Source organism: Xiphophorus couchianus, chromosome 3, assembly GCF_001444195.1.
Source record: "Xiphophorus couchianus chromosome 3, X_couchianus-1.0, whole genome shotgun sequence".
NCBI lineage: Eukaryota > Metazoa > Chordata > Actinopteri > Cyprinodontiformes > Poeciliidae > Xiphophorus > Xiphophorus couchianus.
In genome coordinates, this window is record NC_040230.1 from 13340407 (window position 1) to 13365656 (window position 25250).

Sequence of the window (25250 nt, forward strand, 5' to 3'; positions counted from 1 at the left end):
TGGCGTTCAGGCAACCAAAGCAACACTGTCCTCATGTTTCATCCTCTTTTTCTTTGTAAAGGGAGCTTCAGCCGATGCTTCTTTAAAGAGACAATTATTTCATTGAGTGAACGGAGACAACACAGGGACATGAAAACATGCTCCATAGTGCTCTTTTAATTTAGCTGGATGAATTTATTATTTTATATCAAGAGAAGTATCTTTTACTGGGTAAGTTTGACTTTTGGGTGGTGTCAACTGTGAACATTCACATTTGAAAAGAAAAATGGAGAAAAAAAAAATCTACAGAAATTTATGAAATAAAACAAAAACAGGGAGTGTGTGTGTTTCATGACTTCTGTATTTGGGGGGGAGGGGGAAAATCTAACATATGAAGCCACTTACCCACAAAAGATAAACAATAGAATTTTACAGCCTATGAATTTAAAAGAAAACAAACATAAAACTCTTAAGATTCAGTCATTAGTGACAAACCTGATCCCAGACTTGCTGTCAGGGAAACAGGAAGTGAAATATTTGGTGTTTTTTTTTTTTTTCCTCCATCACAAGAAAGCGAGGCTCAAAGGATGAGAGAGTCCCAGTCAAAGTCATCCTGGAACTCCTCACTGTTGCTGTGCAGGTTCTTCAGTGGAGGACGCTGTCGTGGCGCCACAGGCTGAGGATGGATCCCTGCTGAGACGTAAAAGGGAAACATGAACTGACCACAAAGGAAGTGTGAGATTTAAAAAAAAAGATTTCTAATTAACTTCTCCTTTTCAATTGTCGCAGTGACAAACCTACTTTCAGTTTTCACAAGGAAAAAATAGCCAAAGGGATGCATCAACATGTCCAGAACCCTTCAGAAAGCTTATTTAGGCAATTCAATGTAATTTCATACATTTTGATGCATTTATTTCTTTTCAAATAAGTCATAGTTAATGACTTATTAACTAAAACTCAATTTAACAGTTATGGATAAGACAATGTGCGAGTAGATTCAGCAATGCCCTCTACAAGCAAAGCCACAAAAAGGTAAGATGGATTTATCCAAGGATATTAGGAGAAAGTTGAGTGCAAGAAAGTGGAGACATAAACATATCTCCACTTTCTTTGCAACATTGTAATTTGAAATATTTTTTTAAGAGATGGACAAAATGCTAAAGCTCATGGAGACATATAAACATAAAGTGTCCTCAAAATGAACGATGTTCATAATCAAAAATATTTTTCCAAAATAGTGCAACACCTTCTGATCTTTTGCTCTTTATGGTATTGAGTTGGAATAAAAGTGTAGATTCTCTTCATTCTGTTGGGATTTTACAGTGAATACTACTTAAATGATACATTGACTGAAGGGACCAAAACTGCCTATGTTTGGATCTATGAACTGCTTACGAAGAGTAATATCTCTGGGAGTGAGAATGGTTTGTTTAGAAAGGTTTGTAACTCTTGAGTCACTAAGGGTTTTCCTTAGCAACAGCATAGCAATGAGGTTTGGATAAATTGAGTCCATTTTTGTCAAAGATTTTCTTAAAACAAATTGTAATTTCTGACCAATAGGTAAAATATGTTTGCCGTAATTGCTTGATAGCTTGAATAACTTCTCTAACTGAAAATATATGGAAGCACCTTGGTTTCAAAGAGCACAACGATTGAGAAGGTCCTTTATATTGGAAAATTGTCTGAATAAAAGTTATGAAATGTGTGAAGTTTGAATGGTTGAAATAGGAAGAGAGAAAAAAGGCATCTCAATCTTCCAAATGTTTTACATTTTGTGTGTAAAAAAAAAAACAACGAAGGTGATAAAGGGTCAAGATTTCCTTGAAGCTTCCCTAAAATCAGCTTAAAACGTCTGCTACTCACCAGCTGCGTTTGCCAGATGGGGTCTCTGTAGAGCAGGTCCCTGCATGGGTGGGGGTCTCCGGGGCAGCTGTGTGCCATTAGTGGGAGGGAGAGTGGCGGGATAGGGCAGGGGAGAGGGGTGAGTGAGGCTGTTGAGGGTCGGAGGAGGGTTGGACGTCAGCGGCGATGGCTGCAGGAAGTGAGGTGCACCGTGGGTAACTGGGGAGTTGTTTCCAGGACTGATCATGCCTTTCTGAGAAAAGAAGCGGTTCAGAGAGTCGCAGAGGGAGGTGAAGAGGCCGGGGTCGAGGGCCCAGTCACAGAGCTCAGCCTGCTTCATGCTCTCCAGGAGGTCTGGGACACAGAAAATAAAGACGCCTTTGTTAAAATACAGAAGATCAGGTGACTTTTACTTCAATAAGTACAACAAAACCTTTGATTCAATTTCTGAAATGAATCAGCTGCTCACAAAAGAAAGATAATAAAGAAATAATCTATAAAATCCTGTATCCTGTATTCAGTTACGTATACTTGAATAACTGTTCGGGGGAGGGGGGAGTACTTCAAGGAGTAGTTTTACTATAACATGCGTTATAGTATCATTGCTCTTACTTGAGTAAAATTTGTAAGTACGGTACTCTACTCTCCTCTGGCCATAATCACCAAAATAAACATACATAAACACTATAAATGTATCGCTGTATGTGATGAAGCTCTCTATGTTTATGAACTGAATTACTAAAAGAAATATCCTTTTCATTACATCTTGATTGGTTTGAGGGTGTTGTGAGCATTGATGAGAGAACATTTGGAGGCAGATATCCCAGAACCTTGTTATGTAAATCAAAAGCTCTTCCATGACAGGAGGGGACAAAAATGTTGTTTTGAAAATGTTGTGAACTGGCCCTTTAAATCAGATTGTGGCGAGCAGCACAGACCTGGGTGACTGGACAAGTCTATGTTTGCCCAGTCCAGATTGCTGGCGATGCGGAAGCTCTCCTTCAGCGAATCTGTGTTACTGAACCAATCGGCTGGCACCGCTGCAGGGGGAGAAGGGAGGGAGGGAAATGGTCAAAACTTAAAATACTTTTAGTTTTAGTCATGTCGCAGGTTTTATTAGCGTTAGATAATCTCTGGGTCGAGATATTAATGTGAGACTCACTGAGTTGCGAAATGCGCTCTGACTCTGCAGGGTGTGGAGCTTGCATGGCCGCTGCAGCTGCTACAGTCGGTGGACCTGCAACCGGTTGTTGACCTGCAACTGGTGGTGCAGTCAGCGCAGGCGTGGGGTGAGGGGAGAACGGCGGCAGCGTGGGAGTGTGAAGAGGCGTAGTGTCGTTACTGGGAACAAGCAGGGGAGCGACGTCCGCTTCAGGAAAAAGAAAACAAGTGATTCCTCCGAGTCGTTCATGTGTGTCGTGCTTGTGCGTCTTGAGCGGGCCTGCATACTCACAGATGGAGCCTCCTCTCTCACGCATCGTCTTGAAAAGGGACTTGAAGGAAGCGTACAGGTCCGGTATGTTCAGATCCTCGAAGGAGAAGCGCAGAGGAGGATCGGCAGTGTGGTGCCCTGAACCCGCCGGAGGTGGGGCTACGGCGGGGCAGGAGGAGCTGGGACCAGACACGGTGCAAACGGGTGTAGAGTTGGAAGTGCAGGAAAAAGTGGAAACAGGCAGAGGGCCTGAGTTGGCGGGAAAGGACAGGGCTGAGTTAGAATAAGAGGGAGCAGCTGCAGACGCTGCAGGGACAGAAAAGGTGGAGCCAGGTGGGACGGGAGGAGGGAAGGAATTGATGGATGACATGGGGGCTGCTGGCGGGAGCTCAGCTGATTGAGAAACAGATAAATGAGAGGCAGGTAGAGCGGAGGCATGGGCTGACATGTAGGGCGACGGTTCCTGCGAAGACGAAGATGAGACTTCTATGTAAAACCTGTCAAACACGGCTGTAATATGAGCTGGAATGACGTGAGTCTACCTCGTGTGGGGGAGGAGATGGAGGGTGGTGGGTGGGTCTGACTGGGGATGCGTTGAACTGCGGGTCCAGGTGGGGAGAGGGCCCTTTCACCGCTGCCGCCTTTGCAGGTGGAGGAATCTGTAAAAGCATAGAATCAGTCTTTAAGCATGGAAAAGAAGAGGAAATCCCACAGGAATGCAGCATTACAGCATACACAGAACAAAACAAAAACAACAACAGAGTTGAGTCTGCGCTCAGGTCCTACACCCACGCTCTGAATGTAGAGCAGAAAACAGTGACTAACCTCCAAAACCTGTTCACAGGCTGACGATCTCTTCCGTTGAAAAAAGCACAGGAATATTATTTCACACCAGGAAAAGTGAAGGAAAAGCTCTTAACGTGTATCTCTGAGACGCAGTGAGGAGTGAGCATCAGAACTGGATGTACTGCTGTAGCTGTTTTAGTCATCAAAACAACCATTTAAATCATTCCTTCTATTTTACTTTTTATGGAAACAATATTTGAAATTGTTTTCGATTTTAAATATTTGAAACAATATACATAATAGTCGGAGTTGGGTAGTAACTACTGTAGCTGTATTTACTTGAGTAACATTTTGGAAAAATTCTACTCTTAGTATTTTTACTATGCTGCACTTTTTACTTTTACTTGAGTACTTTTATTATGAAGTATTGATACTCTTATTTGAGTAAACTTGGACGATGCAGTTTTTGCTAAAGTCTCCTACGTTTTAAGTTAAAACATTTCATTTGGAAAACTGTTTATTTTGCCTGAATTTCTTTTGCAATTCATTATTTATATAAATTATCTTCAACATGTCCTCTAAAATATAAATATTCTGCATAACTTTGTATTGTGATCTGTCTGATGATATAATTTTTAAGCATAAATGATTGATGATTTGATCAGCTACTCAGTATTTGAGTGCCATTTATACCAAGTACTTTTTTACTCTAACTGGAGGGATTTCTTGGATGGCTACGTTTTACTCTTACTTAAGTAAAACCATGTTGAGGTAGCGCTACTCTTACGCGAGTACAATCTTTTAGCATATTTTCAGTAGCAAGTGAAATTGTATATTTATCCCAGTCCAAGAAGGAAACTGCACAAAGACTGAGCCCTGCTAATCTATTTCAGCCACTTGTTTCCAGGATCTTCTGGTCATGATCCATATCTATTGACCACAGGCGAATGTCGGAACAAAGACAGACTGGTAAACTGAGAGGTTCACTAATTAACTCAGCTCTTTTTCACCACAACAAACTGTAGCAGTGTCCACATTACTGCAGACGAACAATCAACCTGTTAATACAATTCCCGCTACCGTGGATTGTGACCCAGGCCCTTTGATACTTTGAGGCAGAGGCTGACCTCTGACCCAATGGGAGCAGTTCGCCTTCCTATGGTTAAGCGCAGTGACTGCAGAATTAGAGACGACCGTCTCTTTTCAGAATCACCACCGTAATGTGGTGAAGGGGTTTGAGTTCAGGGTTCAGATTTTGGCGAAGGTCTCACAAGATAAACTGCTCACCACTGAGCACCTGGTAGTTGAGAGTTTAAACCAATAAAATTTATTTTTTTTATTTATTTTTTTGAGTGATGATTATATCATCACTCAACTTTCAGCCTAGGAAGCAGGAAGACTTGAATAGGAAATGAGTGAGACTCCTTGGTCAGCAAAGTCTGTCCACTAGTTGAATTCAGTTTCCATGGTAACAGAATATAAGCTTTATCGTCTGTGTGCAAAAGTCTTGAGTCAGTTTTATGCGGTGGTAATCACAAACTTTCTTTAGTCTTTGGCTTCATTTTACTCATAATTTAGCAAAAATAAATCAACTTCTGCATTTATGCCTTTATATATGACCACATCTTGAACCGGAAAGTAGCTGAATGACATCATAGCCGCCACACATTAACACTAGAGGACTAAACTAGACTCAGAAAAGGCAGAAAAACTCAAAAGAAAAACTATGAAAGACCCTCAGGAAGCCTTTTGAAATCTGAGCGGAAAAATAAAGGATTTTGTTCTATAACACATCTATAAAATTGATCTGCAAAACATGAGCAATTAAAGATCTTTCAATTTAATGGTATTGATTAAAAAAAGACATTCCAAATCATTGTGGGTTTCTGTAAGGTGTCAAACTCAAGGCCCAGGGGCCGAATCTGGCCCGTCATAGCTTTTAATGTGGCCCACTGGAGTCCAGAGAGTCACATTAAGAACCACATACAAGCCTTCAAAAATAGTTTTGTGCTTAATTATTATTTTATCAATCAAATCAAAGTAGTTCTAATTTCTTTTGTGCCAAATTACAACAACATGAAAAGATGTTTAATACTGTCTAATTTTAAGCCGTAGTCGTCAAGTGAAGAGACACTTATTTCCTAATATTTTACGTTTGATAATAGGTACGTTATCAAAACATCATGGCACAACCGGCCCTTTGAGAACATCCATGGTCTTGATATGACCCAAATAAAAAATTGTTTGACACCCCTGTGTTAAGGGGCTTCACTGGTTTAATGGGCTTGGTAAAGAAAGATTTAGACATTATTACAGCCCCAAAATGAAATATATATATATATATATATATATATATATATATATATATGTATGTATGTATGAATAATAAAACATGAGTAATGTATAGATGGAATAATTAAGATCAACCGTACATGCTGAAGCTCCTCTTCCTCGTCCTCCTCAGGATAGGGGCGCTTTGGAGCCCTTGCAGGACTCATGGACTCTGGAGGCCCATCCATCGTCCAATAGGAGCCCTGGAAATACAGGATTAGGATTTTATTTTTTTCCAAAACCATTTCTTTATCTTATAAGATGAACATTCCCACATAAGCGTGTTAAGTGACAGCATCAAAGAGCCCACCTTGCCGGGGTCATTCTGTGGCCGAGGAACTTTCCTGAAGCATTTGTTCAGGGACAGATTGTGTCTGATGGAGTTCTGTTGAGATCAAGAAGACTCAAGTTATATTCAATACAGTTATGATAATGTTACACTTTACTATCATGTGCATGGTAGAGCTTGCCTTCCAGCCTCGCCCGACTCGGCTGTAATAAGGAAAAGTGTTGCTTATCCAGGTGTAGATGTCGTTTAAACTCAGCTTCCTCTCTGGTGCAGCTGCTATCGCCATGGCTATGAGGGTGGCGTAGCTGTGGGGGGGTTTCCCTTTGCAGTTTGATGGCAAGGGGCTCGGCACTGACGGCACAAAGTCGCCCCTCTCCCTCCCTCTGTCTCTCTTTCTCTCCCTCTCCCCTCCTTCTACCTCTCCTCTCTCTTTCCCCGAGCGCAGGCTGCTGATTCCCAGTTTGGGCAGCCAGTCAATGCTGGTGAGACTGGAGTCCAAGTCAGAAGACATTTCTTTTCTTATTTCCTCTGTCCAGGATCTGGAGGACCAAAGCACACAGTACTGGATTAACATTCTCTACAAAGTTTTTTTTTTTTTTTAACAAACAGTGACCGGTCAGAGAGGAGATGCCCGTCAGCCTGAACTATGAGAGACTCGGCTGCTCTGTTCCCGTTCCTCCAGCCAGCTTCTCTTACAAAACAGTTTAGCTCACACACAAGACACACTGTGCTGCTCTGAGAACTTTCCGCCAACAAGCAAAGACACGGCGAGCGTATGCAGTCATGCAAGCGTGCCACCTCCACCTCTGCTTGTTGTTTTTTTGAAAGAGGAAGGCCGACTTTGCTTACCTTTCTTTGGTCACTCGAGGCCCGGGGCCTTGAGAAGTGTTAATATTTTATGCTGTCATCAGCTGTGCACGTCTGCTGTCAAACTGGCGTCTTCCCTCCACCGTCGGATCTCCCTCCTCAGCGCAGCAGCGTCCTCCAGGAAACCGATCCCACCTTCCGTTTGAGAAAGTTTGTGTAACTTTGAAGAAATATACACAAAATACTAATCGGAGAGCTTCCTTTTTCTCTCCTTCTGCCCTTCCCCTCCCTTTCTGACTTTACCAGAAAGACGTCACTCACTCCTCCCCCGGTGTGAGCTCACTTTCTGCTCCCGCCTCTGGGAGAAGGTCCCTCCTCCTGGGCCTGTCAGGTTTGCATTGCAAAGAAACACGTGAACTTTGCACCACACTAAGTCAACACATCACATATGTGGAGGGTGGACTGACTGAGACAAGGACAAAACCACAGGACAGAGGAGTTACAGCAAAAGCAATGTTTTATTGAAGTCCCTGTGTTAAAAACAGAGGGTTGTACAGTGGAACGTAACAACATGAGGCGATCCCTCTACAGAGCGCTGAAGAAGGCGAGGAGGCCGGTGTCAGGAGACGGCTGGGTCAAGAGCTTCTGGATCTGCCAACGAAGATCAACATGTGTTATTTGAACATACTCATAAATCCAGCTTGTATAAAAAAAATAGTCTAAAGAGATATTAAAACTGTTATTCTCTGGATATCGATTTTTCAGTTTTTGGTTTTTACTTATCAGGACATGATCAAAGATCTCTCCATTACCAGGCTGTAAAATGACCACTAAGCGTAAAAAAAAAAGCCCCCCACCATCCTGCTGCTTATTAAACAGCAGATCTTTGGTCTCTTCCTGTTTATGTAACATTTGCTTCTTTGCTTGCATGACCCAGTTTCTATCAAGTTTTAGTTAAAAGAGTGATGACCTCAGATTTGACTCCAGAATACACGGAGAGCAAGACCAAATCATCATACTTCCACCACTGTGCTTATAAGTTGATATAAAGCTTTTGAGATTATGTTCTGTGTTGCGATTTCTTTAGACGTCCTCATTTTGGTCTCATCTGACAAAAGATCAGAAAATCTTAATATGTCCTGATGAGTAAATCCCAGAATTGAAAACATTTGCACTTTGTTAATATAGTGGCTTTATAAACTAAATTTAATATGAACTGGTGAGAACACATCTCATCATACATTCACTGGCTTTCTAGTCATTCTAATATCAGTTCTAGGATTTTCTTGTTTAGGGTAAAGATCACTAATGAGCAGCTCCACAGGCGGCTCTTTAAACCATCCACTGTGGCTCTTAATAACTTTGGTCTAAAATGCTGAAGAATTTGTGTTTTACATGGGAACGCTAATTTTAAAAATCCAGTTTTTGTGGAATATATGAAAGGACTTTCCATAAAGAATGACACCAGTAGCACAAGGAGGAATATTGCTTTTTGGTTGCAAAGTATGTGGTTTTTTGGTATTTTTTTGTTTAAAAGTTTAGCTTCCCTCGAGAAATAAGGTTAATTCCTTTTGTGTAAAAGTTTGATGATTTTCTTTATCTTAAAACCTAAAAAGATGTGTTTGTTTATTTTCATTAAGAAAATGTATTAAAGCAGATTTTTTTTGTTAAAATAAGCTAATTTGTTTCCTGTAATTTTCTTCAATCTAAAATTTTCTTTTGCTGGCAAAAAGACAAAAATGGCTCTCAAGATTGTAAAAGGTTGCTGCCCTCTTGTTTACAATTTTACATAGTTTAGCTTTGATTTCTTTAACTCTTAACATTTACACATATTGAAAGCCATATAATCCTCCATTCAGTTTATTTTTGTAGATATCCTTCAGTCCAAACAAAAACTGAATTTTATCCATTTTGGTGACTTCCTGAATCATCATTTAGCGTACGTTCCTCTGCTGATATGTCATTTTTTTTGCCCTGACATTTGATTTACACAGACCCAAAGTAGTTTTTGTGTTTTCAAGCAAGTTTTTTTATCCTTTATTCCTATTCTTTAGCATGTTGAATATAATTTCTTTAAATTAAATAATATATTAATATCCAGCTGTTTGGCTTAAATGTGAAGCGTGTTGAGCAGATGTAATCAGGACCTCCTTAAAGTTGGGGTGTTTGGCATCCTGAACCAGCTGCAGCAGGACGGCCTCTGTGGTGGTGAGGTAAGCCCCGCTTTGCTTAATTCGGGACAAAGCAAACAACCGATCCGTCTGGCTGCGGAGTGAAGCATAAGTATTAGGCTAAATATTATGCATATACAGAATGCAAGTGGAAGAAAGGAAAATCGACAGATACCTCCTGGAGGAAACGGCATCAGCCACAATATGGACCTCCATTCCCTTCTCAATAAGGTCATATGTAGTACACTGAGCAAAAGGAGGGAAGATTTTTTTAATACTTTAATCTAAAAATATAACTAGCATACTTACTCTTTCCAGCTTGCTTTCAATATTATCAACATTAAAATAAGTCTAAAGTCTGTAGTCTAAATATGATGCAAAAACAAAAATATTAATTACAGCAATGCAGGCATGTGCTTCTATTCCACACAGAATGGCTTGTTTAGGGCTCCCCAGAGCCTTCAGCTCCTTCTCCACTTCTTCTATGATCATAGTGAAAGAGGTCTTAGCATGAGCGGTCAGATCCCCTGCCCCCAGCTCCGGCACGGTGGGTCCCAGGCCTTTAGGGTACTGCTCTGTCAAGATGGTGGGGATGCCCAGAATACGACTGGCCTGCAGGAGCAGTTCAAGGTTAGAGGCGACAAATGACTACAAATTAACAACAAATAACAGCAATAACTCTTTGAAGAATTATGAATTAACAACAACATTTAATTTCCCTTTGGGATCAATAAAGTACTTTTGAATTTGAATTGAATTAAAATGAGTTGGTCGGTATTAACAACCTGGAGGACCCGGGCTGCGTTGCTAACGATGTTGGTGAACTGGAAGATGTTGGGTCTGAACTTCTCCTGCATGTCACACAGGAAGAGGACAGAATCCTTGGTGGAGAGCCTGCCGATGTTTGCCACTGCAACAAAGACATTGCAATCTAAGAAATATAACATCTGGCAACACTATCATTACACATCAAGCAAATTTCAGTGTATTTGTTGGAATTGTACATGTTCAGGCAGCATGAACATGTACAATTTATAGCTGTGAAATGAAAGGAAAAATCATTCAAAATGTTCATTTTTTTATTTTTACAGATAAAAATCTAATAAGTAAGAAACGCACTTGTATTAACTCCCCCTGAGTCGATACTTTCTAGAAGCATCTTTTGCTCTAGTTGAAGCTGCAGCAACCCTTTTGGAGTACCTCTCCATCAGCTCTGTACATTCAGAGACTGACAGTTTTGCTCCGTTTATGTTCATAAGCAGAAATGTTCTCAGTCAGGTCTGAGAAAAAACGTATACCAAAATGAATGCATGGTCGTAGTTCTTGTTCTGCAAAGTAGCCACTTGTAGATATCTGCAAATATTGTTTTTAAAAAACTAAATACTATAGTTTTTAACTCAAATACTGTGTGTATAACTTTTTTGTCAGTGCGTCATTGCATAACCAAAGAAAAGAAGCGATAAAAAAAAAGCAGCTGTGATCCTAAAATGATTTATCAAAAGTAATGTGACTTACTGTTTCTGTGCTGAAGTGAGCAGGCTGGGTGACAGGTTCAAGGGGACAGTAAAAACATCAACTACCAGGTTAAAGTATTATTTCCCATGTGACGCGTCCTGAAGGGAAATATCTACAAATTAGTTGCAAGGAAAAAGTGGAAGTACTTGAACGCCGAACATAAACAGCCGATAATGCTAACCGAAGATTGAAAAACGTCTGCAAAACAGACATGCAACATACAAATAAAATACCTGAAACTAACTACGATTATCGGGAAATACACGGAACACAAGGCTCTACAATAAGCCCACCCCTTCCAAATAATAATGGCAAATAGAATTGCCTATTGCTCAGATTGACGTCCCTTTCAACCAATAGCAGGGAATGTTAGCTGCAGCTAGGTTTGCTGAGCTGAGTGAAACCTAAAGATGTCCGACAATGCTGAGTCTCCAACAGAAACACAGAAAGAAGAACTACATTCACCGTCAGAAAACTCCGCGACCAGTGAGGAGAAGAAAAAAAGTAAGAACGCCGAACAGATTTGACGCGAGTTACAAACAATTACTTATTTGTTGTTGACATGTCTTGCTAACGCTAACAGTGTGTTTTTTTTGAGTGGATGACGTAGATGATAATTGACAGAAGTTTCAGCCAATAGGAAGAATGCATTTGTACTGTTCAGCCAATGAGCTACGATATTTTAAACACGTGCTAATTTCAGTCGAGGAGGAAAGCTAATGCTATTGCTAGTAAAGGCACAGCATTTACTTGTCCATATTCTGTAAATTTAACGTTAGATTTGTATTTCTCTGTATATTTCCAATGTAGTTTACGGCAGTTTATATAATCTTAATATTTCCTGTATGTATGTAATGTTATAATTAGTAAAATAAGATTAAAAACGTCCAGTTCGGGGTGGTTCCTCATCAATGTTTATATTGAACACTGAAATACTTTTCTTCCTTATTGTCAGCCCTAAACATAGAACTGACAATCCTGTATTTAGGATTGTCAGTTCTAAATACGTCTGGCAGTCGTTGACTGTGGTATTTATTTCCCATTACATAGTGATTCTTCTAATTTCAATCAATTTCGCAATCAAGTATTTAAAAAAAACATACCATGAAAATGATATATGGTAGACCTCTGAAAATCTGCAGCAGGGGTAGCCAAGTCCAGTTCTTGAGAGCTGACGTCCTGCAACTTTTAGATGCATCTCTGCTCCAACAACCCTGAATCAAATGGCTAAAGTCATTCACCAGCAGCCATTCAGCTCTGCACAGACCTATGTAGTAAGAGACTGTTCTTTTCATTCAGGTGTGTTGGAGAAGGGATGCAAGTTAACATCCACCCCTAAACATTACTGGCCTTGCAGGGGTGTTTATTGCAAAAATACATTTCCTGCTTTTCACAGGAACTGTCATAGATTTCTCGTAAACACTGTGTTGCAACAGAAGTTGGTTTTGTTAAATGTTTATTCTTTCTACTTTTACAGTCGATGTGCTGTTGAAGGCTGTGGGAGACACTCCTATAATGAAAACAAAGAAGTGGGCAGTGGACAGGGGGAGGACGGTACAGTCCCTCTCTCAGTTCATTTCTCGCTTCCTCAAACTTGATGCCAATGAACAACTGGTGAGGATGAACTTTCTGTAGTACATTTGAAAAAATATGTAAGAAATTGAGTGCTTCTGTTCTGTGAAGTCCTCACTCAGGCTGTTTGCTTTTCTTAAGTTCATCTATGTCCATCAGTCATTTGCACCATCGCCAGATCAGGAAATGGGAGTCCTTTTTGATGTGAGTTTATAAACACTTATAATACATTATTGGGGTATTTTTAGTGTTAATTAATTTTTTTCTTTTAACTTTAAAATATATTTTGTTGTCATTAAAACAGAATACATACTGCTAATTTCTTTATCCTGTTTCTATAGAATATTACAATATATAAACACACACAGTATCTCAGCAGAAGGATTTTTATTTATTTTTTTCTCCTCTTTATTTAAAGTGTTTAGCAATATTCAGATTTACAATTAGGATATTCTAGAAAATGTTGCAATCACTACAAAGTGGGATTCTGGAAAAAAAAAAAGATTTATAGATGTAGCACTTTCTGATTTTTATTAGAGTTGCATTCTGGCTGCAGGGAGGAAACTACGACGGAATATTGTGGCCATTGTAGATCAAGGAAAAAATTATGTATCCATGAAGAAGTACATTTTTGCCAGAATTTACGTATTAACTTAACATATTTATAAGAAAAAAAATTATATTTTCTGATGCCAAGTTCCAAGTTTGCAAAAAAGTTATAGTTTTCCTTGAATAAAGGCATAAATTAACTGTATTAAGACAAAGATATTTGCTGACATTGTAAAGTCAGACATTTGTAAGAGTGAAATTAATATAGTTTGGAAAAAATTGACTACTCTGGTCACTTTCTTTAATGTACAATGACCCTAATACTCTGTGGTAGGAACTGAATAAAAGAGGCAAAAAGAAAAAGGTTTCAGCTCTTAAATTACCCCTTTGAATGTTTTACCCTTTTAATATTTTCACAAATCAATCATAATAATAAAAAAATATTTCTTTTTTTTTTGACAAAAAATTTACACAACATATTTATACACACTTTTTTACTTTGCATATTTTTGCTGGAACCCTTTTCACATTGACATTAATGGGGTTTTTGTCAAAAAAAAGCAAAATTTACTTTTATTTCCTAAAAGTAATAATAAAAAGGTAAAGCCTCCAAGTGGGTGAATACTTTTTGTAGGCACTGCATATTTTCCTTTTTTGTGCCCTTCAGTATCAGTACAATGACAGAATCCCACCTGCCTGAGTTGATCAGCAGAGGGCGCATGAAGAGGGAAACTTCACAGACCAAAGCTTAAAATCTTCAGCCAGTTTTCTCAGAAGGTGACAGTGAAGGGAAAAAACACAGCGGAGCGTCAATTTTCACTTTCAGCTGCTACGCCTGTTCTTTTCATCTCGGATATTAAAATTAAAATTCAAAAAAACTTTATTAATCCCGAAGGGAAATTAATTGTTGTAGCTAATTAATTCAGATTTTTCAAAGAGTTTTTGAAGATGGTGATCCTTTACATTTTCATCAAAATGCAGTTTTGTTATTTTTTTAAAATTCTCTGTCACTGATTTTATTTTGCGTTTGTCTTTTTCTCTGTCTCTCCTAGTGCTTCGGCAGCGACGGGAAGCTAGTTCTTCATTATTGTAAATCTCAAGCCTGGGGTTAACTTCTTTTTTTGATGTTTAATGAATTTCTTGTATGCTCCCTCTTTCGATATTTGCTGTCTTTCAGATTGTATGTAAATGCTTTTAAATAAATAATTGCAAACATTTTTCTGTGGCCTTGTTTCTGTTTTCTTCCAACAGAAGTAAATGTTGATTCTTTTCATTCGGTTTGGGACATATTCAGAAAGATACAAAAGAAAAAAGCTTTAGAAAAGCTTACAACTGGACTTACACCCTTAAATAGTTCATTCATCCTCCAAAACCCTTCACTGTGGCTAAATTAAAGTCATTCTGACACCAAGAAGAGAGGAGCAAAATTCCTCCATTGATCTAAGAGATCCAATACTGATGTGTGTAACAAATGTTCAAGTCAATGTTGCTTTAATTAGTTGCTAGGTTTAGAGGGTAATTACTTTTTCACATAGGGCTAGGTTGATCTTAACTATTTTCCCTATTAAAATCATTTGCAAACTGCTTTCTGTAGTTACTTAGGTAATCCTTCAAACAAAAATCAAGAGAAAGAATCTGTAAGATGGCAAACACTTCGTCACACTGCTGTAAATCAGAAACTCAGGCTGGTGATTAAGTTGTGATGGATGTTTAAAAAGGAAGCACCTCATGAAATTAGACCAACATGAAGAGAGGAGGCACCACAGCAACAGATGGATGCAGCAGGATTACGTGAGTCAGGATGCGTATGTGACATAAACTCCAGAGAAAGAGAGTAGATTGGTGATTGGCGTGGAGGCAGATGCTCTGTCTCTCCATCAGTTCACATCTCCGTCCATCCGCTGGACTGGAGGTTTCACAGGAGAGGAGAGTGGAGCTGGGGAGGTAAGGACCAGCGAGGGAAAGTAACAGGCGATAAATGAAGAGTGTTACAGAGGCAGTTCACCATGGAGGATTTAAGTTTAAGTTCCTAAGGAGCTTTTTGATCAAGAAATCTTTTACAAGAAGAGTCCAAGACGTGACGGATTAAGTTTTTTCTTTTCTTATGCCAGGATATTTTGTATCAAGAAGCAAAAAAGAGTTTGGGTAGGTACATTTAACATTAGAGAAATATATATAACTAAATCATTAAGAAATGGCTATTATAGGCTGTTTTTTGTCTTTGTGGGAGGAGGAGCATCTTAATAATACATTCTAAAAAAAAATTACACCTATTGGTAGATTTCCCTCAAATTGTATTCAGTTATAAATGCAAAGATAAATTTGATGACGTTTTATCAAGACAAGTAGCCAAGTCTATTTATTTTTCTCACTAATCTTTCTCAAGATGAATGATTTAAAATGATTCACCTTAAATGATAGACATAAAGCTGGAAATAAACCTGTTTTTTGTACTGCTTTTAAGATTTAAGCTGTTACCTAGCATAAACTCATTTCTTCGTTCAGTCAAGTCACTAAAACTGCATCACTTCTCCACCTGCACATCCTGTAGTTTGTCAACTGTCCTGGTAAAGGAGAGGCCAAGTCCAGTCCTCAATAACTACTATCCTGCAACTTGTGTGTTGAAGCAAGTGGATCCTTGCTTCAACACACATGAATCAAATGGGTTCAGCTCTGCAGAGACCTGCTAACGAATCATTTATTTAATTCTGGTGTACTGGAGCAGGGAAAAGTTTCAGCAAAGCAGCTCTTAAGGACTGAACTTGGCCACCCCTGTCCTTGTATGTTACTTTATTTTTAAATGGCCTCTTACCAATTGGACAGGTACTAATATTGCTGGAACATTTTTCACATTTTGTATATTTTGTTGGGATCTTATGTGAAAAACCCAGAGTAGTGCATAATTGTGAAATGGACCATGCATGGGGTTCAAAGCTTCTTACATATAAACATTTGAAAAGTATGATGCACTATACTCATGAGTCAATTCATAGAAGTATACTTTACTGTAATGTAGCTAGAAGTATTTTCTGGTAGATCTATATAAGCTCTGCCCTGCTAGAAATTAAAATTATAACCCGCTACTCTGCAAAATATCTCAAGGTAGATTGGATCTCAAGCATCTGTGAACAGATATTTAGAATCTTGTCCCAGAATTTTAGCTGGATTTATGTCTGGACTTCAACTGGGCCATAACATGAATATGCTTTAAACTAAGCCACTCCATTCTAGCTCCGTGTAGAGCTGACCTGCTTTAGATGAACCCCTGTCCCTATCTTAAGTCTCCTGTAGCCATTATTAAGTTTTCTTCCAGAACTGCCCAATGAGGACTTGTTCCATTTTTTTGTTTGTTTGCTTGTTTGGATTTTTTTCTTTTTAACATCTCAACAATATCACCGCGGTTCAGCAGATGTCAGATTTGTGAATAACTGATAGTTGACTTGTCAGCGAGTTCTCCAGAGCTCTGGTTGTCAGAGTAAATATGCATTTCAAATTTTATTCATAAATAATTTTTAATAATATATAGTGTTTTCCTTTCATAATTAGGCACAATTAGCACATAAAATCCCAATAAGACATATAAAAGCTATATTATGTGATGAAATGTGTAGCTGTGACGAATATAAACATTTCTGCAAGGCACAATAAATGTTTTAAAGTAATGCACTACTTGAAAGGCTTGTGTAACATTTATTGAAGCAGTGTTTTATTTTAGCTGAGCACAGCAGAACTACAACTGCTACAATAAAGCATTAGTAGATGCTAAGTGTCCCGCTGTACATCTTGGACTGTGTTTCAGCCAATGAGATCGTCTTGATCTCGCCGGTAAATTAAATTTTTTTGTTTACCATTTTCTTTCCTTTCCTTTCAGGGGCTGTGGACTGACAGAGAGGCCCTGCTAGAGAGACAACATGGTCACACTAAAATACAACTAACACAAAGAGATTAAAGCAGATTTCCATGGATTATCTCAGGGGGGGTGGGGGGTAGGCATTTAAATCTGTGTCTCATCCATAAAGTCACAAAAAAGAAATATTTTGTAATGTGCCCTGGTGTCTAGTCCTAAAGGTTTAGCTGGAGCCACCTTAGGAGGAATAATGATATTAATGATAGTCAAGTCAGTTTGTAAAATCTTCCCATAAACGAGTAAAGGAGTTTTTTGTGTGTGTGTGAGCTGAAAGAGCATTCATCAAGGATAAATGTTGCCATATGTTGTTAAAGTTTCTTGACAGATAAAGAAGCCTACTTAGCTTGCAGAATGTATTACATAATACTAAAGTCCTCTTTGCCTTTCTGATGCTGCCCAGTCACTGATCTAATACCACCTCAGACAGAAGTTAAGGTCAGGGGATTTCTGGACATTTCAGTTCCCAAGAAGACCAATAAAAAGTAGTTCTTTCTTTACATATGAATCAGTCTCAGAGTATCTTATCCTGCTGCTGACTCCTTTTTGAAATCACAGATGTTACTATCTAGCTCTGTTGGCTGTGTTTATTCATCTGTGAGATCAGATTTATCATTGCTTCCTGCTTAAAGCTGGCAAATCAACTCTTAAAAACCAAACCAAAGCATCTGCCCCGACCTGTCCGATCTGTTACTGCCTCTCTCCTACTTGCCTTAAATTCCTCTGTGTTGTGTCCACCTTTCGCTGTCCCACCTCCCCTGCCTCCCTCCTCCGTTTTGTGGCCATGCTCGAGCGTCTGTCCCGCCGCTCTCGATCCATGCTTTCTCTGACATTAACCTCTTTGGCTCTGGCCCTGTCCATCCTGGCTCTCTGCACCTCCTACTGGTGTGAGGGCACCCACAAGGTGGTCAAGCCTCTCTGCCTGTCGCCTGTCAAAATGAAGAACTGTGGTCAGAACAACAGTGAGCCTTACACAACAGGTAATAGATGCTACACATGTTGTTTTATTGTGTTATTAAATGTAATGTGTGCTGCAGCTTTGATTGATATTTTAGGAATGCAAGCAGTTTTTAACAGATGTTCAAGCAAAAAAAAACTTTGTGACATTTACATAATTTGCTTTAACACAAAACCAATGGAAACTGATGTAATAACTGTTCCACTAACACTTAATGAATCATTTAATTCATTTTCTAGTCCATATAACACTTCACATTTATGTTTAAATGTTTAAAGGGAATCTATTATGCAAAAGTAACTTTTTTCACTTTTATTTTACTTCCATTTGGGTCTCAACTGCTTCTAAAAACAACCCAATCATTAGAAAAAAAAACAAAAACATCAGGCTGTTTTGAGGCAATAAGTTAACCTTTTTGGTGTCTTGAAAATTAGCTGTTTCAAAAACCTCCCAACTGTTCAGTTACAGCCCATCACTTAGCAACCCAAGCCTGTCACCTAGCAACCCAAGCCACTCCAGCATGTTTGGTCAGCTGGTTTTACCTCTTTGTGTGCTGCTGGAAAAGACAAGAGTTCTGCTGTTGGCATATCATTCAGAAGCTTGCTGCATTCTTGTTGGTTGTGCAGGAGCCTCTTCTTCTGCTTTTCAAAGATGTACTGTTGTATAGTTGCACATCTGTTTGCACCCATTTTCACATGTGAGCGTAATCGTTAAGATGGGGGGCGTGGCCAGCAGGAATCTATTTGGATTTAAAGTGACAGATGTTCCTTTCAGAACGAGCTGATCTGAAAGGAGCTCAAAATGAACAGAACTGACCAGAGTGTAATCTCATTAGCTAAGAATGATTTTGTGCAAAAAACTTTTGTGTAGCTCATAGTCCCATCCTAAACTGTTCAAATAAGCATAATAAGGCTGTGGAAAATTTTTCCTAGGTGACTAATTAATTACTCTTTATGTTGAGACATGTTAACATGGGCATGTCACACTTTGTTTTTAGCAGAATCTTATTCTTTATACTGAAGATCAAACCTCATGATAATGTTTTTTTGCACTGGGTCTTTGTTGCATATTATAGTAATTTAAAAGGTTGAATTCAAAAATCAAAAAAACTTCTTAGTTAAAAACAACCCAAAACGTTTCTTCTGTTTGGGTGGTTTTGCCCAAAACACACACTCAAACATAAATCAAGCAATACAGGAATAGACTGATTAAACATACAGTAGGTGGTATTGGTAACAAAATTCATACTAAGTATATAATAAAATTTTCATTTTATGACTTGTTGTTTGCTCAAAATGTCATTCATCCATCTATTGATCAATTTTTTTTTTATTGTTCCCATTATTTAGCAATTTGAGATTTTGCAATGGGAAGTGCATTACAAATTAAAATATAATTATTATTTTTTAATGTCTCTTCAGTCAGGATTCAAATTCAATGAAAGCTTCGGGAAAGTACAGTGCATGTTTGAGTATTTGTGTTAAATGAGATCCTCCGAAAGCTTTTCATAAATGTCTGACCTGGAATTCACCAAAAACTCTCATCTTGAATTTCAGATCAGCTTAATGAGTGGTGATGAACTTTTGATGAATCTTTCTATCTTTAAACCACCTCTGCATAACAAGCTGTACCTAGAAATAATCCGGATAGATCAGTCCTGTACAGACAGTGATTTTTCTCGTTTTAATCTCTTTTGTCAGAAGGTGAGTTCCAGGGTGGGGTTAATTGGGATTTAGCAAAGGTCTTTGGGTTGTGATGACGCTTTCTAAACATTTCCTTGTCCACTGAGGGCACGATGACGCCGCCTGCTCTCAGTGGTTTGTGTTAAGCTTGATCCACAATGAGATTACTTTGATCACTACTTGTTTTATTTGTGCAGAGAGATCTGCTTTTATTGACGCACACTGTTATGAAAACTGCTTTAGAAAAGGCACATGGCGCAGTGAAGTATGCATTAACAGGGATGCATGTGACTGCATTGTTCATGGTGATGCTTGGATAAGTTACAGTTGTTATGTTTTCAGGTGTTTCTGTGTTGTTTAGACAGAGTTATTAAGAAGGTTTTCATGGGACTTTGGTTGTTTTTGCAGGTTTTGAGAGGCCTTGTATCCCTGTCCCTTGAGGTATTTTTGGGTACCAATGATGGTTTTAAAAGCTAGCTGGATCAGCATGCTGTGTCGTCATCCCCATCAAAAGGTTGAATTTGTTCCTGATTCAAGGTGGAGTCCACCAAACTGCCCCTTGTTACCAATCCTTTTATGGTAACAAGGGGCCTTCTTCAAGCGGAGGACTTTGTTTGCAAACTTTGGAGTCTTGCCTTTGCTTCTAATAGATGATTTGTTGGTTCTTCAGTCCGTGTCTTTCAATGGGGATCAGAGTGGTTCACAAAAATGTATAAAGTTATCTTAGTCAGAAGTCATGGTTCTTACCTACAAACCTCTTTCTCTGGCTTGTGGTCTCTGCCTTAAGCGAAAAAGTTAAAGTCCGTTGGTACTATAAATAAATAACACAACATAACATCACATTAGAAAATAACAAATCCAAGCAGAAGAAAAACTTTCGCAAATCAAACCTATACTCAAAGTACGATGTATTAAAGATCTTTACAATAAATGTCAGAACAGTGTAGACTATTTACAATTTATAGGTGTTTACTGTACTTGTTCTATCTCCAAATGTCCCAGAAGGCTCAGCAAATAGAATTTAACATTCAATGCAGTGTATAAACAAGACGTCTCACTTTGACATAAGGTATAGGTGTGTCTGTATTTAACTTTTGCTTGTTCTTCATTCACTGAAGGTGCTTGGAGTGGGTAGAGTATCCAGATATTTTATTCAAGAGTAGCGATACTTCGTAGTCATTTTACTAAAGTAAAAGTAAAATATGCAGTCAAGCTACTCCTAAAAGTTTTTTTTCCCCTCTTTTTAAAGCTATTAAAGTGAATGTAAATTAGTAAATGTAACTAGTTACTGCTCACCTTTGTCCAGAACTCACTGGAACAACTTTAAAATCTGTTGTTGCTCGATGTTTTTTTTTAAAGTCTTGCTGAGGAATGAATGTTTTGACTTTTTTAGCATGTCGGTTTTTCTCCATTAGTTAAACTTTCGCATATGTCTGCTGTTTATGTGTCCAAATGTAGAGTATGGTCAAGATAATATGGCCTTTATTTTACTGTGCTGCTCCTAAAAGGTTAGAAAGATAGATTCTCGATGAGGTGCAAAGATTTTATGCTAACAAGGTGCAAAAGTAAACCTAAAAAACTTAATTTGTCTCCTGTCACACAGAGAGCCCCACACAAAACCCTTTCAACCGGACACTGTCTCCAGCCAGAAGAGATGAGCTGGACAAGATCAGACAAAGACAGCTGGCCAATGCCGTACACTACATCTGGGAGACAGGGGAAGACAAGTTTGCCTTCAGATATTTCCATACAGGCTTCTGGGAAAGCTGTGAAAAGCAGAATGATGGTGAGACCAAGATGCACATTTCATATTAACTCATCTTGTAGAGAGAAGTGGGTATGTTAGTTGTTAAAGATTTTTATGATCATCTAAATCTGCACATGCTGTTGGCAGGAGAGGTGTGTCGCAGCTTTATCGACTTAACTCCAGGGGAAACACAAGGTGAGCGGCGTTATAAAAATTGATTTTATGCAATATACACTGTTTCATTTAATGCTTCTTTACATCTGTTTCCACATGTTGCAGGTGTGCTTTGGCTGTCGGTTATTTCTGAGTTTACATATATTGGCCTGCTGGGGATGGGCTTCTTACTGATGTGCCTGGAAGTCATGTGCTCCCATAAAGAGATGCACGCACTAAAAATCAATGCCTTCGCAGCTATTTGTACTGTGCTATCAGGTGGGGGTGCAGCTTGGATTACAGCGCCTACCTCAAGTGTTGGCCCCTGGTAAAGATGTGGAAATAGTCTTAAAATAAATTCATCTTTTGCTGCAGGAAGATAATCTCACACTGAAAAGTGCAACACTTGAGAACAGGAATTGACTAACACTGACACAAAGCATGAGATGGTTACAAGAGAATAGCTACCTATCCATATTTACTCATATATCCCAAGAGATCATGTGAAAAGCTGAAACAACTTCAACTGTGGCAAACAAGCCTAGGTAATGACTTATTTTGTCACCAAGGAATTTAAGGAGGATGGAGGATGGTGAAGGAACAAAAAGATACTCCACTTTAGAAAATCACTGCCATCTTAGGGTCACCAAATTTTCTTGACCACTGGACACTATCTACATACCAACTTGATTATTTAGAACACATAACAGGCAAAAGCCTCTATTATACTATCACAATTGGAGTTTGATAAAAGCTACCGAATTAGTGCAACAGGCTTTGGGCAAATGAGAGTAAAACTGCTGTCATATTGATTCCTATTTGCCATGTATGGCCTACTGGAGACAGGAAATGAAAGGAATTGTGTTTACCATCAAGTTGTGTCACTTTTAGGTGTGGGTTTGTCACTTTTGCTGGATTAGGGTTGAGGGTCGTTTGGTACTAAGAGTGTAGAATTTACAGTGTTCTTCTGTGTCTGGATGGGGTACTGTACTTTGGTCATGATGTTACTGTTTTGTTGAACTTTTTTTGTCATATTTAAGGATCATCAGGCCACTTAGAGGTGAGATTTTAATGCTATAGAAATGCTCCAAAGTGCTCAAATAATTATTAGCTGAATCTGTTACAAAGTGGGTCAAGCTTTAGCTTTGCTTAATTTTTTCTTGATCTGCCATGCTAAGGTAAGATTAAATCAAGTTATTAACGTGTCATTGCTGCGATATTTCAGTTACAGTTACATTGATCCTTTAGCAGTGGCATACATGTACGATAGAGTATTGCAAAGTTAACAAAAACTCAGTCAGAGGTTGTGTTACTGCAATTAAACATGAATTTATTTGGAGGCTTTTTGCACACCTTTTCCATGGGCATTCTAGTGTTTGAACAGTAGTCCTAGTTTTTCATCTTGGTTTGCTTCCTGCATAGGTCTTCTTGGGATGGTAGCACATATGATGTTCACCACAGTATTTCAGATGACAGTCATCGTGGGCCCTAAAGACTGGAGGCCTCAGTCCTGGGATTACGGCTGGTCATTTGCGTATGTTGCTGCTAATCAAAAACAGAATTCAAACTCAAAGTTATCTACATGCTCTAAAGTTTTGGTTGCTTATCTTTGAATTGTATTTTTCAGCCTTGCCTGGGTATCCTTTAGCTGCTGCATGGGGGCTGCTGTCGTCACACTCAACTCCTACACGAAGACCATCATTGAGATCCGTCGCAGGCAAAGACTCCGCTTGGACGAAGCAAGAGCTGCTGCTCGGGCCCCGTCATATGACGAAGTGGTTCCAGGAGGAGGGTTGTACTCCGTCAGCGGCCTGCTGCACTGTCCGGATGGGATGATTGATGTGGCATGGGCCCCGAATGGTAGCGTTGTCGGAGTGGGAAATGGGGACGTGCCAACACTGGTTTTAGTGGGAGGCTGTGGCCCAGAGGGGTGTGAGGACTGCGAGCGTGAGAGGGACCAGATGGGAGCGGTCTTGGATCGGATTGATTCACCTTGTTAGGAGGGCCAGCTATTCACATTAACTAAAAGGGCAAAATAAATAAATAAAACACTGCATTGCTGCAGTGATCAGAGATGCTGGTTTGCTTTGACTTTTGATTCCTTGGAACACATTTATGAGTCAAAGGTCAAACAAATTGCTAAACAGAAGTGGAAAGTGGGTGTTGAATTGAGTCGCCAACTGATTTAAAATGGAGGCTTCTTGCCTTATGACTTGCACTGAGAGAAACATCCAACGTTCACTTTGCATCAACCTATAATGTCTGCTGTGTGACTGCAAATAGCAACTGACTGCTTGTTTCCAAGATTCAGGTATATTTGGAGTTTGAAAAGATCTATCGTTGCGGCAGACCTCTCTCAGTTCTTAAGTTTTGACACAGATATGCTTAATAAGATGGTTAATAAACAAAGAAAAGGTGCTGCAATAGAGGCAGCAACTGAAAAAAGAAATCACTGGAAAATGATGCCACCGTAAATATCCAATTTTAATTCTATTAAGTTATTAAGTTCATATTCAAAAAAGACTTAAGTGGGTCTCACAGGCTGTAAATGACGCTCACTCAGTTAACTCATATCAAGACGTAAAGACTTTGAAGCGTACATCGCATGCAAATCTGCATGTTATGTGTCTGTGCCTGATGATAACAAAGCAAATGTATTTTTCTACATGTAAAAATGTTTAAAATGTTTACCTTACTTTATTGGTTACCATGGACACCCACATATTTGCAGTTCAGTATAGGCAAATTCACATATTCACAAATATTTTGTGGAACGTGACTCAAAATTATTTGTGGAATTAAGTTTTTGCTAACTAAGATATAGAAAAATAGAGCTTGGGACGATAAAACACCTCAGCACAGTACTACTTGACATACTATTGGATGATGTTTGCAAAGTAGTCAATCCTTGTCGCTGATTGGCTGAACTCCTAAGAGCAAAAACATGAAAGACTGAAAATATTAGTTTTTGTGAACGTGCCAAGATTGTTTTGACTGCGTTTTAAATCATATTTAGGAATATTTGGAGCTTGCACTATTAAAATAGGCGATTATAAGCATTTTAGAGAGGAACTCACAATGGTATATGGAATATCTAATAATTAACCTGAGTTGGACAATAAACTTGATTCTTTTTTTCAGCGTCTGCTTTATCTGATGGCAAACTTATGTTAAATGATGAACCTTCAACCAAAAGAGCCACCAAATACAGTTTTTTGTGTGAAGATGAGCAGACAGATCCACAGAGATAAAATGATTACAGAGATTTTGGAAAAGTCTGCTCTCATGTTGAACAGAAGATTATGTGTAAACCATTAATCCTGAGTTGGACGGAGCAGAGAAGAGACATGTTGAGGGGACAGAGAGGACCGAGTTGTTGGGGGGTCAGGATGAAAGTTGGAAAGAAATTCTGGCACACTCTTCAAAAAGAGACTGACTGCATGCACTCTGGCCCCAGCTCCACCGTAATGTCAAATAAATCCAGGTTTTGGACATGTGCTTGCAATACTTACTGAGTTTAACAAAAGATTATA

The 25250-nt window shown here is 38.9% G+C and overlaps 4 protein-coding genes across 6 annotated transcripts; 2 read left to right on the top strand and 2 right to left on the bottom strand.

Moving 5' to 3' along the window:
* Positions 1-322: 322 nt before the first annotated feature.
* foxj2 (forkhead box J2) lies at positions 323-7827 on the bottom strand. 2 transcript variants are annotated; one of them, XM_028010797.1, is made up of 10 exons: positions 7509-7827; positions 6841-7198; positions 6681-6755; positions 6472-6573; positions 3796-3912; positions 3275-3716; positions 2984-3190; positions 2760-2861; positions 1843-2175; positions 323-669 (listed from the first exon to the last, which is right to left on the bottom strand). In XM_028010797.1, exons 2-10 carry the CDS (start codon positions 7168-7170, stop codon positions 560-562), a joined length of 1818 nt encoding a protein of 605 aa, XP_027866598.1. In that variant the 5' UTR covers positions 7171-7198; positions 7509-7827; the 3' UTR covers positions 323-559. The 2 variants fall into 2 exon arrangements, with proteins under 2 accessions (XP_027866598.1, XP_027866594.1); XM_028010793.1 differs by having other exon boundaries at positions 323-672.
* A 138-nt stretch (positions 7828-7965) lies between these two features.
* On the bottom strand, positions 7966-11250 carry isoc2 (isochorismatase domain containing 2). The gene is made up of 6 exons (XM_028010798.1): positions 11153-11250; positions 10423-10547; positions 10037-10249; positions 9813-9883; positions 9614-9731; positions 7966-8117 (listed from the first exon to the last, which is right to left on the bottom strand). Coding segments are annotated over exons 1-6 (594 nt in total). The 5' UTR covers positions 11154-11250; the 3' UTR covers positions 7966-8051.
* Positions 11251-11435: 185 nt separating this feature from the next.
* Positions 11436-14490, top strand: atg12 (ATG12 autophagy related 12 homolog (S. cerevisiae)). Of its 2 annotated transcripts, none has more exons than XM_028010800.1 (4): positions 11436-11656; positions 12630-12766; positions 12866-12928; positions 14326-14490. In XM_028010800.1, exons 1-4 carry the CDS (start codon positions 11563-11565, stop codon positions 14383-14385), a joined length of 354 nt encoding a protein of 117 aa, XP_027866601.1. In that variant the 5' UTR covers positions 11436-11562; the 3' UTR covers positions 14386-14490. The 2 variants fall into 2 exon arrangements, with proteins under 2 accessions (XP_027866601.1, XP_027866610.1); XM_028010809.1 differs by lacking the exon at positions 14326-14490 and adding an exon at positions 13941-14250 and having other exon boundaries at positions 11518-11656.
* Positions 14491-17817: 3327 nt separating this feature from the next.
* LOC114139686 (germ cell-specific gene 1-like protein) lies at positions 17818-24124 on the top strand. Its single transcript, XM_028009742.1, is given in 5 exon segments — positions 17818-18157; positions 21421-21759; positions 21844-21996; positions 23140-23251; positions 23345-24124. Coding segments are annotated over 5 exon segments (1173 nt in total). The 5' UTR covers positions 17818-17961; the 3' UTR covers positions 23718-24124.
* Positions 24125-25250: the final 1126 nt, after the last annotated feature.

What these genes read in the sequence shown, in the direction of transcription:
- foxj2 (XM_028010793.1), bottom strand. Translation starts at nt 7,170, where the DNA reads ATGTCTTCTGACTTGGACTCCAGTCTCACCAGCATTGACTGGCTGCCC. An exon ending in AGGAAGAGGAGCTTCAGCAT is followed by an intron (nt 3,913 to 6,471) that starts GTACGGTTGATC and finishes ATGCTTTTACAG; the next exon opens with ATTCCTCCACCTGCAAAGGC. An exon ending in CCATCTGGCAAACGCAGCTG is followed by an intron (nt 673 to 1,842) that starts GTGAGTAGCAGA and finishes TTTACGTCTCAG; the next exon opens with CAGGGATCCATCCTCAGCCT.
- isoc2 (XM_028010798.1), bottom strand. An exon ending in ACGCAGCCCGGGTCCTCCAG is followed by an intron (nt 10,250 to 10,422) that starts GTTGTTAATACC and finishes CTGCTCCTGCAG; the next exon opens with GCCAGTCGTATTCTGGGCAT. An exon ending in GATGCCGTTTCCTCCAGGAG is followed by an intron (nt 9,732 to 9,812) that starts GTATCTGTCGAT and finishes TTCACTCCGCAG; the next exon opens with CCAGACGGATCGGTTGTTTG.
- atg12 (XM_028010800.1), top strand. Translation starts at nt 11,563, where the DNA reads ATGTCCGACAATGCTGAGTCTCCAACAGAAACACAGAAAGAAGAACTA. An exon ending in CAGTGAGGAGAAGAAAAAAA is followed by an intron (nt 11,657 to 12,629) that starts GTAAGAACGCCG and finishes CTACTTTTACAG; the next exon opens with TCGATGTGCTGTTGAAGGCT. An exon ending in TTGATGCCAATGAACAACTG is followed by an intron (nt 12,767 to 12,865) that starts GTGAGGATGAAC and finishes GCTTTTCTTAAG; the next exon opens with TTCATCTATGTCCATCAGTC.